Source organism: Anguilla rostrata, chromosome 6, assembly GCF_018555375.3.
Source record: "Anguilla rostrata isolate EN2019 chromosome 6, ASM1855537v3, whole genome shotgun sequence".
Classification (NCBI taxonomy): Eukaryota; Metazoa; Chordata; class Actinopteri; order Anguilliformes; family Anguillidae; genus Anguilla; species Anguilla rostrata.
In genome coordinates, this window is record NC_057938.1 from 41,476,630 (window position 1) to 41,491,260 (window position 14,631).

Genomic DNA, 14,631 nt, shown 5'->3' on the forward strand with positions numbered 1-14,631 from the left:
CAATCTGACACTACACCCCCTCCTCCCCAACCCCCCCCCCCCCCCCACCTATGCCCACCTCTCCCCACCCTTCTCTACCCATAATTCCTCCTTTTTCCACCTGGGTCCCCATTTTAAAAATTCACGCTAGCTCATGAGAAGCGTACCCACAGACATACAACAAAGGCCATCTCCGTTTACACTGACACTGACCCTATAAGTTCCCTGACCTCAATTTCCATCTCTTAAAACACCTCCCACAGGAAAACTCCTCTTTAAAAGTTCTTCCTCTTTGCTGTCATCTCCATCACTCCTTCTCACTATTTCAAATTATTTTCAAGATTTGTCAGAACTCTCAGTGTGAGAATGGCCAGAACATTACACGTTACGTAACTTTAAATAACAGACTGTTTAAGTTGAACAAAGTGCAGTGTTCTGGAACTTTGCAGTATCAAGACGGGTGTATATGCTCCTCTGAAATATGTAGATGTGCACGTGTGTGTGTGTGTGTGTGTGTGTGCGTGTGTGTGTGTGCAGGTCCATGCATGTATGTGTGTGTGTGTGTGTGTATTTCTGTCTGTGTGCCTGTGTGTTTATAAGTTTATGTGTCCACTGTTCTTTATGTCTCAAATTAAAACCACACCCTGGATACGCTAAACTCTGAGGTTAACATCATGACTGTTGGATGGAGGCCTTGAATCCTATTTGTTGCTATACTCATTGAAACATAGGCTGGGAGAGACAAAGATGGAAAGATGATAAAGAGACAAGGAAAGAGAGGGGTGTGAAGCTGAATAAAGACAGGGATTGGGAAGGAAGCATAAGCGTGAGAGGCAGCAACAGAGAAGAGGACATAGTGTGAAGCTGAACATTGCCACTACTCTCTATTGCAGTGGTTTCCAAAAATTTTAGGCACAAGGTACCCCTGTAAATAATTTCCATTTCCACTGTCAAATATCTAGTCTCAAGATTATCACCTTTGAGAAACAGACAGCATAATTTGATCTTGGCAAACTTGCCCTCTGCGACCATAGGAATGCGTCAGTTCTCTATTTCTCAACACCTCTCCACAAACACCAAAGGAAGCATCGTTGGGGCAAATAAGAGTTTGTTTTTCTCGTGAATCTTTTTTAGAATAATATCGTAATGCTTAGCCCTGCTTCCAACAACATAAGGCAACTTTAATACGTAAATTTAAAGCTTTTAAGACAGTCCTTGTCTGATCCATCACCCACTCACACCACCACCCTTTCAACACCTCACCCAATCACCACAACTATGCTGTGACGATAGTGTGGGTAGTGTCATTCTTAGGGATGTGTTGGGCTATGCAACGCCATCTTTCACACTCCCTGCTAACCAGAAACACATACTCCTCTGCCCCTTCAAACATACATGTGACATATACCTTTCGAAAAACAATAAGCAAATTTCCCTGCAATTTGTTTATTATCTAATTTTATTTGGATTCTGGAAAGGAGAGACCCATCTCTTATTCGTAAAAACTGTAGGTACCTGATAGGTATCTAGGGTGCCATGGTCTGATCCATTTCAAGATTTTGTGCCAGCTTCTGCTCTTAATCATTTAATTAGCTTAATCATATCTTGATCTTACATTTGCTTAAGCACCAGCTACAGCTGCAAGTGTATCTGAGAGATTTTACTGTGCTCGAGTACATGAGAGAACCAGCATAGTTTATAGAGCTGTCAGAAAACTAAAGCTAAGGTAACTCGTTGAAGCAAAAACCCTCACACAAACAGGTCCTCCAGGACTGGAGTTGTGCACCCCTGATCTAGAGGTTTCTTATGCAGCAGTAGCCACAGAAGCCCATTAGCTCATCTTTCCACCGGCAAAATTAAGCTGTGTCCTACAATCTGCTTAGAGGACATTGTTGGCTAATTGTTGGCATACTAGCAAGGCCCAGCCAAAGCCTAACTTGGAACAGGTAACTCAGAGGGAATTATTATTTATCTGATGTTTCATGTCGAATCTGAACAAGTTAAATATTTATTCAAAATGTTTTCTCTCAACTTTCTTGGTATCTGTACGTAATGTAAATCGTATGTGCTCCTGTGTGTGCCTATCTAACTACAGTATCTGTCATTAATATAAACAGACAGCTGATATACCCTGTAATCCTACCTGCCTAGGAAAAAGAAAGAGAGGAGGGTAGAGGGGGTGGAAGTTACAAGAAAGAGAAGGAGAAGGAGGGATAGAGTGTAGGGACAAGGGCGAGAGTTGGGGATAATGGGACAGCAGGTGAGAGAGGGGTGAATATGGAAGGAAGAGAGCATAGAGTGTGCAGCAGAGGACAGAGAGAAAGGGTGATGGGAGATGGAGGAAGAAGAGAAAACAGGAAAGAGAACACTAGGAGGAGAGACAGCCAAGAATGCATCAAATACTTAAACAAGTATTTCAAAAATAAACTACTTTAATAAATGCGTTCAGTATCTGACCCTGTAGATGACAGAGGTTGAGTGATGGGGAACAAAACCGAGGAAAGGAATGACAAAAACATCTGGCAAAAGAAGAGAATAATGGTGAAGGGATAGGAAGAGACGGCTTCACATCCTTCTCTTGTCCTTTTTTTCAACCCTAACCTTACTTATTTTCACCTCCTCCTTTTAATTCCATCCCTCTCTTGCTCTCTTTCTCCCTCCCCCAAAATCAACCTCTCTTATCTTATCTGGCTGCCTCTGTCTCTCTTTCCACTCAAGAAGTGAAGGTTACCGGGGCAAGAATGTTCAAAAACAATAAACTCAGAGAGATTCTTTCCAATCAAGCCTTGTTAAAGCACTATTTATAGATGCCTTTAAACATAAGCCAAAGACACTGTGTCCAAAATCCAAAAGGATGTTACGTGTACGTACACCACGCACACAATAACAGAGCACAAAAACTACTATCCAGCCTTCACTTGTCGTTGAATATACTCATAATAATGTACCAGTCAACACTTTATACACACTTTCTCATGGTAATGTATTCTGATTCACGCGCTTGCTGATCCACTTTGACTCACTCACACCAATGCACTCAGATTCACTCACACAAAGGCACACTTATTCAGTAATGCATTCTGACAGATTCACACTAATGCACTGTGATAACTTGCCGGCAACAGCGCATTCTCTTACGCTAAAATTAATGCATTATGATGACTCACACGAATACGATTGGACACTTACAGTACATACACATTCCCCATTCACACCCATATGATGCAGAACTATTTTGACATTGAAGCAGTATCACAGCTTTAGTGTTATGGATATTTAGTGAGAAGCTAATGTGTTAGCCATACATTATCATCTGTCAGAAGCAGGTGAGAAAAATCAGGTGTTTGGGATTTACTGAATTTTTCATATTAATTGACTCTGACACAAATGACCTCAGATAGCACCACAAGGAACCTCATTAACACATTTAAGCATGGCAATAGTATAGGTCAAAAACTGTGGTTTACAGAGTAAACATTCATTACATTTTAATAGAGATATCTAAAATGAAGCCAAGATCTCATTTAGAAGCCACCTTATTTTTCCCAAAAGAACCATGTGTAATTTAGCCAATATGCAAAAGTCAACAATGGTACAATTTGGTATAATGGTGTCTTGTTGTATCAAATGCTAATTCACCAAACAAACATAATCAGTCAATGTGCTGACAACTATGTGAACCCCATTTTGTCTATGTGGGTGAAAAAGTACACTCCAATTTTGAATACTGTAGTGAAAGAAATAGCCACGTTTTCTTGTGAAATATTCAGGCTATGAAGAGTGATGACAGAGCAATAACCACAGAATTTTAACACTTAAGAGGCATCTCATTTTTTAAAAGTTATTTCTGTTTTAATTGTAATAGTGATTTTGTGATGGGCTCTGTCAGTGTCCCTATTGGTCAATTATTTAACTTCCCATTTTTTAAACGGAACACAAATTCTCATAACTTGAATTCACAAAGCTTGCCTTTTTTACTGCACCTTGCCCTTACACAGAATTTGGAAAGATGGTTTTTAGTTAAGTCCCATGGTCCTGGAACCAGCTCCAGAAGGATATTAAACTGGACAACGTCATGCCCCTGGATTATTTTAATAGGTTATTGCAAACCTTCAAAATTATGTTGGCAATTGTTTTACTTGAATTGAGTAATAAATAATGTGTAGTTTTATTGATCGTCCTCTCTGTATGGTGTTTTATGTGTAAATTAACTGCTTGTTGCTTCTTTTGGCCTGGGTCCCTTGAAAGAGAGATGGAAATCTTAATGGTACTTCCCTCATAAAATAAAGGAAAATAAATAAATAATTACCTCTATTTCCTCTTAAACTGATGCATACCATTAAGCTAGAAGCAGACCAAGCCAAGGTCTTCAAAAAGACAGCTATTAGTATCAGAAAACAATTAGCACACTTCAGTTCACTGGCTCAACAGCACCCCCTGGTAACGCTACAGCTTCTGTGCTTTGAATGGAGGAAAGTTGGGAGTTGGAAGAAGTACAGAAACAGCATGTGCACGACATGCTGTCAGTGTTCTGACATATGAGTGTATAGTTTATCCTTTACAAAACAATAAGGTAGCTCCTTGTGTTGTGTTATCGAGTATCATTTTTCTGATATGGTGATTTTTATTTTCAGCCATTTTGTTCTGTAAATTGCAAGCAAGACACGCAATACCCAGAAGGTCAAGATGTGACCAATTCATTGATGCTAGTTGTGTTCATGATAATTTGCTAATAGCCTGGTGCACATAACGACACAGAAGACTAGTATGTTCAATTAACCATGTCATCAAATTGACATCAGTAACTAAAGCATCTGAAACTGCTTCAATGAGCAAGTGGGATGCTAACATTATCCAAAGAAGGAATTCAACTACAAGTTTGGAAGAGGAGAGCAGATGTCAATCAAGCTTGATTATACTTAATATAGAAGTACCTCCAAAAAAACAGGAATAGTGCAAACCACCCGCTAATGGATTTCCTTTTGGTCTTCTAACAATTAGCCTTGTGTTCTAGGCTTCAGTGTCTCAAGATCTTTCCAGATTTTACCATCTGGGGTCTAAAATGAGCTGGTTAGCCACTTCATATCACCTCACTACCTTTCAATGCAGCTTTTTACAGTTTCAAAGGTGCACCAAGCAAAAGACTTGTGTTCTCGAGTCACTTGCTCGTCTGGTCTCCAGCATAGTGTTTCTTATCAGACCAATGGCTGCACTGTCCACCCACCTGTGTCTTGGACGAGGTGTGGGCTTTGACCGCTAGCCTTGTCTATGAGGGAACTGTGAGGCCCGACTCTAAGCAAGATTAATTTTATTGATAAATCACCACTACAGAAGAACACTCTGCAAAAGAAAAACATTCCTGGTTTAAATTTTACCCAAAATAAAGAAAAAACGAATGACAGTAATAATATTAAGGACAATAAACACACCAACAATTATAAGAACATAGTAACATTACAAGTATGGTTTTGTTAACTTTACCAACTGCACAAATGTTTGGACAATGTGATTATGGGTAATGTAGTCTGCACAGTGGTATGACAGCTATGTGTACTGCAGACTGGACCAGACCCAGTCCTGTTTACCCAATATTTTCTTTCATATAATGAAGCCAAAGTATCCCCTTGCATGGCCTGTCAGTAGAGAGTAAAGGAGTGTGTGTTGAGTGAGCATGGAGCACGGATTCCTCACAGTTTCTTTATGGCAAGCTGGACACCTTGTACAGCCTGAACTGAGAGCGGCTATAAGCATCAACCACAGGAGAAGAGCAGTGTTTCCGTTACCCCAGTGCGTAAATTCACAGAGCAAACAGTGAAAGCAGATCAGGACAACCCTTCCAAGCCTGCATACACAAAGAACCCATAAAGCACCCCAGAGAAATACATGTGTGTGAGCAGAACCTTGTGTTATAAATGACCAAGCCCCCACGAGCCTCCCAGCACTTTGAAATACATCCCCTCTACTCTGCTACCCAGACTACGCAAGTCCCCACGAGATCCAGTCCAGTGTACGGCAACATGTCTCAAGCCTCCAAACTCTTCCCTTGGTCTGGATGAGGCTGCGTACACAGTCCGTCTCTGCAAGCCAGTGTGGGGGGTGTGCACATCAACACAAGCGCACGGGAGCAGATTGCTGTATGTGTAGAGTGCGTCCGTGTGCGTGTAGTTGTCCAGTGTGCGACTGCATGACTTCCTGTGTGCGATGCACAGCGTTCCTGTGTGTTCCTGTCCAGCGTGTGCCTCTGTCAATGGGTGCCCGTGAGAAAGAATCAGGGCAGGAAGCAAACTTTCCTGAATGAGAATTGTGCTGAAACTGTTATAAATTAAGCAGTCTAACCATCGCATGCATCCATTACAAAACCAGTAGAGAAAAATAAATGTCTTCATTTGAACTTCTTCTGGGGCCAAAACAATATCTGAAAGCAAGTTTTGTCTCCCTACCCAACTCCCACCCCCCCCCCAAATTTCAAATTAAGGTCAACTTTTAACTAAACAATCAGTCAAAAAAAGGCAAGAGAATATACATACACGCACACCTTTTTCCAGTTCACGGTTAATCACACAACATTTTCATATTTCATAATCATAGAAACGTTAAACTCCTTATATCATGAAATCTTATCTTTTTATACTTAAAATGTATGTATGTATGTACGTATGTATGTGCAGGTGTAAATGTATATATATTTATAAGGGCACAAAGGTAATGCTATGTGTGTATCTTGGTTTGTGTGTAGTTGTGTGTTGAGTGCCATTGTGGGTATGATAGGCCAGGTTTTAGCTGGTTGGGAGGCTAACCCATTGGACTTTCTGGTGTGACAGGAAGTTGGGGCTGTGAGCGAGAAGCAACACTGCGAGGGGCAGCAGGGGAGTGTGGGAAGATGAGTTTTCTGGACTCTGAAGGGGGGAGGCGGTGCTTGTGGCTGCCGGGCATGGGGGCGAGGCCGAGCGGACTCAGGAGTTATCGGAGGGGACGTGCTCCTCGAAGCCCTCGCTCTCCCTCACCAGCGCCCTCTCCAGGATGACGCGGCCCTCCTTGTAGCGCTGGCTGTCCTCGGTGGCGAACTCGTAGATCCAGCCTAGCTTGCTGTTGCAGTTCTTACAGCTGACATCACGCACCATGTGCCTGCCTGTCAGCATCACGCGGTCCTGCACCTCGCTGTACTGCAGGTTCACCACCTGGGGGCGACAGGAGAACATAAGCTACAAAGCCGTAGACTGTTATAATTTAGCCAACCAATTTACAGGTACAGTTCCACGGGCTTTGCTTAGCAAAGACTCTAGTGGTTGATTAGTACAGTATAATCAGGCATGTGCGCCCACACTGGCCCTTTCTGGATGAGACTGGGGACCCCAGCTCTAAAACATGAAAAGCACATAATTGAAAAATTAACAGCTTGTTAAAATTCTGGGATTGCAGTTGAGGTCGGAATGAAAACCAGCACACACAGTGGTCCCCAAGGACTGAGTCTGAGAACCACTGGACTACAGAAAGATAGCTGGGTGCTCCTACTGTTGACCTGTGTGCCATTTCACATGGATGCACTGCTGACTTATCATGTGCGTGCCTGGTGTGACTTGATAAAAAGAAGAATTACAGGTTTTCAGTGTATGTGCACGTACGTGCGTGTGTATGTGAGTGTGTGTCTGTGCTTGTGTGTATGTATGCACATGTGCGTGTGAGTGTGTGTGCGCGCGCGTGTGTGTGTATGATTGAAAGCGAAGGTCAGTGCGTCGCGAGCGCGTCGGGCGGGGCCGTGCCTTGTTGAAGAGGAAGGCGCGGCCCGTGGCTCCGGTGAAGCGGGTGGAGATGAGCTCCGAGCGGTTGGTGAGGATGGTGTCGCAGTTGGCGCAGGAGAAGAGGCGCGTCCCTCCGATGTGGTCCAGGAAAATCCGCCCCATGGTGCCGGCGTCAGCTGGGACCGACCTGCGGAATGCAGAGACGAGCTGTGAGGCAGATTTAACTGGCCGACTGTTCAGAGCAGAGCATGATGGGAGTGCAGTCAGACAGCCATTTGCTCATTTCAAAATCAAAGAAGGCTATTCAAATTGACCTAGGCTACTTAAATACTAGCCATTCATGACAATGCTGGACTACCAACTCGCCTCAAGCCGCTAACTGATAAAGCATTTATCAAAAATTATATACGTTTCCTTAACTTTCTCTCCCAATTATATTTATCATTAATTATGTCATATTATGGACCTAAATTTATTTCCAAATAGTTGGACTCTCATTTAAGACTAAAAACTCGCATAATGCAATTGAATAACATGCATTTTAATTACTTCATAAAAATGCTAATTCCCATAAAATTTTTCATGTTAAAATTGATTTGAAAAGCACTGGAAATGTAGATGTTACATCCCCAGAATACAACAGGGCAACATTATAAAGGAACAGAGGACAAATTAAACAAATAAACTGACCCAAGGTTAGCAAAATCCAAGGGAGAAAAGCTAGGCTAATGCCAGTAACATTAACTTGTCTGCTAGCCAAAATGAAGCAAAGTCACCTCAGCAAATCCTGGAAATTATTTGCTTAGGGAATTATTATTAAGGAAAATAGAATATCCATATTTTGCTATTTTTTAAGCATCCCCATTCCATGTGAACACGCTATTTACTTCTGGACCTAATGGCCATAACAACAAGACTACAAGCATAGGCTGCTTTGAGAGTAGAGTACATAAGGAATGTGTGCTTATTAGCCACACCCACAACAGAACCAGAGCCAGTCAGCAACCGAGGATGCTACAGTAATCGTTTCACCCTCACCTTGAATCCAGATAGCAAGCGGGTGAGAAAAGAAAAACCAGGAGAGTACGAGATATAGAGAGAGGGAAAGAAACAGTGTAAGATGGGAAGAGAAGTTCATTTGCTTCCCCAGTTTCTGTACAAAGAGGGTCTAAAATATGATGCATTATAGACCCAAGATTGTCCACACTGAGATTGAATTTAGTTTAAAATATGAAACAGATGTGCAAAAACAAACACAAACTGAGGATCTTCTCAAATGTACCACACCCTTTTCCCTACGCCAGGGGAGAGAGGGATTATTATGGTGTGTGCTGCTTCAGGTTGCAGTGGCTGGCTGGTTATCACAGTGTCATCCATACATTGCACTCGACACTTGCTCTTCACTGGAAATGTGAACAGGAGCATGATGCATTTACTGCATTCATTTATTACTCACTTACTTAGCTGTAACTACGGTGCTTGAAAGATTTAAGTGAGTTTCCTACAGTGTTATTTTCATATTCAGTGTTTTTGTGTTCTGTAGGTTTAGAATTGACATTTCATGTTGGAACCAGTGAGAAATGCTAAAGCGTAATTTCCTCGACTATGTTTCTGTATGTGATACGGTCAAGGCGACAAGCAAATTTCCCTACTGGGGTTAGTAAAGTATGACCTAAACTAACCTTCCTACCCCCTTCCTCTCTGTCGTCCGTGTTTACATCGTGACGCACAGCGTATGAAGAGTGGCCTCTATTCTTGCTTCTGCTGCTCTCTGAGATGGCTTCTGTCAGTGTCAGTATCAGTGTCCTTCCCTCTGGGACTCGGACTGCAGACCATATATCACAAGGCACTGGCTTTGCATAGCTAAGAGCAAAAACAGCCTGGGTTCAGAAAAGTCTGCATGGGCAACGTGCGGCCTGTAGATGGCCCCCAGTGTCCCTGCAAGTCAGCAGAGTGTGACCGATAGACAGAGACATGCAGCAATGCAGTGTGTGCATTTGCGTGTGTGTGCGCTAATGTTACAGATCATAGCGACAAGGCAGTGAGTGTGTATGCCACAGGTCATACACACCAATATGGAAATGAATGTGTTGTATTTCAGGTCAGCAGTAGCAATGCACTTTTGTGTATTTTTTTTATACAACATGGATAAGCAAATACAATAATTTATAATCAAATTATTTAAATTAATAATATATATATAATCATATTTGACAGAATAGACGCGTTCTCACCAATGGCAAAACGGCTAGTAGCCATAATCTCTGCGATGATTAGCCTAAATCGAGGATGCACTTAAAGCGACAATACAGAAATACCAATAACAAAGACCTGTTGTTCTTACATGAAAAAACACGGAAGGGGACTGCAGCTTATTTTGTGTGTCAACAGCAGTGGCCATTGCACAAGGACATTCGAGTTCACGGCTGCGTCAAATCCTCCTGCGAGACCAAGGCATTGAGCTACGCATCAACTCTAAAATAGTGTTGAAAGATGCGACAGTAAAAATGCGATATGTGGCACAAATCGTATTGATAACAAAGAGAAGTCGCCATAACGGCACAAACATAGTACTGTATTGTGAACGTAATGTATAATGCAGTGATTTCTAGACATCAGCTTGTCCTCACATAGCCAGGGGAGCGTGCAGTCAAAACAAATCAGACTCACCGGGAGCGAGCCAATGTAATATGCGATCAACTCAATTAAAAAAAAAGTTATGCCATTCTAGGTAATACAAATAAATCGACGTACAGTGACAATCTATAACGCCCGGTTGCAAAAGGCTCAGTCTTGTTTCCCTTCAAAGCGGTGAAAGTCAGTGCAAAAACGAAAGCAATCCAATAGCTAAAGTGGATAGCTACGATACAGCTACCCAAATATACAGCTTAAGTCGTCCTTAATATGCCCATTGTCTGCTTCAACAGCCTACTACTTTATTTCTTGTGAATTCGCCAGGTAGCTAAAAATCGACATACGATGTCCAATATTAACCTATATGCATTTTGCAAACGAAATACTCTCTATGTAACTACTTTAGTAGTCAGTAAGCTATTCTAGCAAACCATTTAAGTACCTTGGGCTCTGTTTTTTAAGTTAAAAGGGTTAGATGTCACCTTTGTACGGTGTTGTCAGACAAACAAGGAAGACGGGTTTTTGAAAAACAGAACCAACAGACAGAATGGGAACAGAACATTAGAAATAACTGTATTTTTGCGCAACACAAAGTAAAATCCTCGACAAATGTAATTGCCTGACATTACCCAGCTCCCCACAAGGCACATATTCAACCAGCCCCAGAGCTTTTTCTTTTTTTTTTTTTACCGCAAAACTTGGTTGGATTGGTGGCAGCGTCGTAGCCATTTGTTGACACACAACTCGAGTCTCTCACCTCTCTCCGTCTGTCTTCTGTGTCTAGGGCTTCTATGCCCTCACTTCACATTAAAATAGTTATTTTCCTGCGTAGAATTAGCCAATTTAGTTTCTCGATCTTATTTCCTTTGTTTTTCCTTCCTTTCTTGTCCCCTTCTCTCTTTTGTCTGTTAAAGCAGCCAAGTCGAGCTTGATCCGTTGTTTTCTGCCTCAGCTGTTCCCGCAGCAGCCTGTATCAACATCCGGTATGATGACGTAGCCCCGCCTCTTTGATCAGCTGATCGAAAAGGAACGAAGGATTTTGAAGATTCGTCAGCTGTGAATTTAATGCATACAATTCATGTTAGACTCTATGCACTATCACTCTGTTATCCGAGTTCAAAAGTAGAGAAGAGTCTTGTGCTTCCCATTTTAATAGTTACACATAATTGTGTTGTGTTCTGTAGCATGGCAAGCTTATGATATAGCAATGCTATAGCAGTCCTTCAGGCCCCCTCTGTACAGATCATTTTGTTTGTTTGTTTTGCCACAATTTGTCCTGCCTGGGGCAATCAATATTGCCTATCTGTCAGTTTGGGCACAAGGGGACAGAAGAACAATCAATGTTAATTGAAATCACAAAAAGCACCACACACAAGGCACCAAACGTGTAAAAAAATTAAGTCTTAAATTCTTAGGTTTTAGTATCTGAACAACCAAGCCAAATGCGGAGCAGCTTGACAGGAATGGCACTTACCACAAGAGGGAGCCCACACTCTGTCCTCGTACAATCCTCTTTGAAAAACATTTTTTCAAAAACAACAAAAATTGTGTCACTGTCCAAGTACTTACGGACTGCACTGTATATGGCACTTTGGCGCTTCGCCACAAAAGGTCATCAGCAGTGCATGTCCTTGAAGACTGATAGATAACACACTCTTGGGTAATCAAAACCCTGCTACTTATCTGGTTCTTCTGATATTGCATGTGATCAGACATATCTCCAGTCCACCTTATGAGGGTTTGCAACCAAGGTTGAACCTCTCAGAAGTCTATAACTAGCAGTGATTTATTACTTTAGGACAGTGTCTGTGGAAAAAGCCACTGTACACACAAATTCTGTATCCCATCGATCCTTGCTTTGTTAATGGCCTCAACATAATGATCGCTCCTTAGACATGAATGGCTCTCAGGTCTCTGCGTAAATTCCAGTGGGAAACTAGCACACAAACTGAACTTTATTGGAAAACTATAGTCTCTCTGTAACATTTATAAAGCCCCACTAAAAATGATTGCTGCTTTACCACAGATAGCCTATCTTTGGAATTTCTCTAGTCCCCAAAATAACGTGAAGATAATACAGACAGTGCTGCTGACACTCTCTCATCCCTCTGTTTCCTCTCTCTTCTCTCTCCATCTGTACTCTCTCCCTTGTTTTCTCTTTCTTTCTCTATCTACAAGGGTGCTTTCTTCCAATCAGCAACCTCACACCACACCTGGATGGCCCAATGGAGTGGCTTTGAGTCCCTAATTAGACAAATAGGCTCATCAAATCACCAGTTTTATGGGGAAAAGACAAAGCGTTGAAGTCACAGACAACCTCAGCTAACCATTGTGTGAGCTTCAAAGATAATATATATCTGATAAATATTATAAAAGAAATATAAAAAGCACAATAATTTTGTGCTAATTATTTATATAAATAATTATTTATGCTAGTGATTTAAAAAACTAATGTAAAAACTTATTTGCAAAAAAGTGACATTAGAAAACAAAGCCTAACATTTTGAATGGACATATTATGCACACACAAATTTGTTTACAAGGCCGACTGACAAGCACTTTGAACATCCAACCACACTTTCCATCCTTTACCTAGGTGTATTTAATTCTAAGATAAGCTATTGAAGAGGAACTGCTTATTAAATTCTGAACAAGGCAGATGAATGTATTATTTTGTCATTTGCCTTTAGCAAGAGAACACTGCAGCCTCTATGCAGTGGAATGAACACAAAATTTGATGCTTTCTATTTAGATGTTTTCCATCAAGATTATTCTTATATTGTGTAAGCCTGTGTTTTTAGGTTTGCTCTTCCTCTATACTGTTACTTTCAGAATATTTTATAATGGGCCTCAGCTAGTGCCAATATGCACTTTCGCTGACCCAGGGGCAACAAACTTACCCATGTCCAACCTGCACACATTTAACATGGATGGATACCATTTGATGCAGGGGTAACCAACCCTGGCCTGGAGATCGACTGTCCTGTAGGTTTTCATTTCAACCCTAATCTGACACACCTAATTCTACTAATTAGCAGCTCTATGAGATCTCTTACCACTGTTTTAATGCATGTATTTGATGCATACTACATTAGTCATATAATCTTTGCTATGATAGTGTTTTGTTTCTGAAGTTGATAAAACGGGTGCAATGTAAGTGAATTTGAAAAAGGGTCAATCTTTACTGAAATGTTCCTAATGCTTTAATATCTCCAATAATAAACACACTTTTATTAGGTTTTCAGTATTGTTTTGGACTTGACCCCAGGTCCCTTCAGCTATGAAGAATAAATTGAGAAATCCATTATAAAACAGTGCCAAAAGATCCACTATGCGAATGCATTGAGGCTTACGATCTCAGAACTATGGTTTAGGCTACCTTTAGATACGACTACGTAATTATAATTCCTCGACCTCTTAAATTCGTCTTTGGAACTATTTGGGGGAAAAAATGCTGAAAGCACTAATAGTCCACTATCTCCACAAACGTTAAGCACAGTAAACTCATCAATTGTGCTGAAATATTTGCAATAACATTTTGAATCATTACAAAAACAATTGTATCCATGCAACCCGAATTCAATCTAGAAACATGGTAAGAAAAACTTACAAACCTTCCAAAAACGTTTAGGAGCCTACACCGGTATAAATGTTATTCAGAAATAAATTAATAGATACACTTATCTTTCATACTTAACACAGTAGCCGCTGTGGGCCGTCAATCGCTACGAAAATTAATGTTTTGTTCGCTATGAGCCAGGAACTGATATCAACATCGTTTTAGCAAGCGGATTTATGCTGCAAAGCGCTTTATAAGTTGAACTGGAAAAAATAAAAAAAGCTTCAGCTAGGCCAATATAGTCTGGTTTGTGTAAATTGATAACAGTTTACTTCTGACAAAGCCATTAAAAGCCTTAAACTGTTTAGATGAATTTGTAATTGGCCAGCCAATAAAAAACAGCTGCCCCAATACACCGTCTCTACATTACATTGCATTTATTTGGCAGACGGTTTTATCCAAAGCGACGTAAGTGTAACCTACGGCAGTTCTGTTCTCACTATCTGCACTCCTTTTTTCAAAAGCTGTGTAAACCTACTGAATCAGCAGACTATGATACGATACGACGGTAGGGTGAAAAACCGCATACCGATAACCGCATACATTTTTTTGTAAACATAACAAAACCAAGATGACGCCATGTAAGAACAGTACATTTTCAATGGAAACATAATAATAATAATAATAATAATAATAATAATAATAATAATAATAATAATA

General features: G+C 41.0%; 1 protein-coding gene across 2 annotated transcripts; it reads right to left on the reverse strand.

Moving 5' to 3' along the window:
- Positions 1–5,272: 5,272 nt before the first annotated feature.
- On the reverse strand, positions 5,273–11,354 carry LOC135257225 (protein yippee-like 5). 2 transcript variants are annotated; one of them, XM_064339736.1, is made up of 3 exons: positions 11,043–11,354; positions 7,740–7,905; positions 5,273–7,157 (listed from the first exon to the last, which is right to left on the reverse strand). In XM_064339736.1, exons 2-3 carry the CDS (start codon positions 7,878–7,880, stop codon positions 6,933–6,935), a joined length of 366 nt encoding a protein of 121 aa, XP_064195806.1. In that variant the 5' UTR covers positions 7,881–7,905; positions 11,043–11,354; the 3' UTR covers positions 5,273–6,932. The 2 variants fall into 2 exon arrangements, with proteins under 2 accessions (XP_064195806.1, XP_064195805.1); XM_064339735.1 differs by having other exon boundaries at positions 11,110–11,349.
- Between the last annotated feature and the right edge of the window lie 3,277 nt (positions 11,355–14,631).

Bases quoted from the DNA above. Each gene is read 5' to 3' on its own strand.
- LOC135257225 (XM_064339736.1), bottom strand. From the start codon at position 7,880: ATGGGGCGGATTTTCCTGGACCACATCGGAGGGACGCGCCTCTTCTCC. The intron at 7,158-7,739 runs GCACGGCCCCGC...TGTCGCCCCCAG, and splicing joins GCGCCTTCCTCTTCAACAAG to GTGGTGAACCTGCAGTACAG.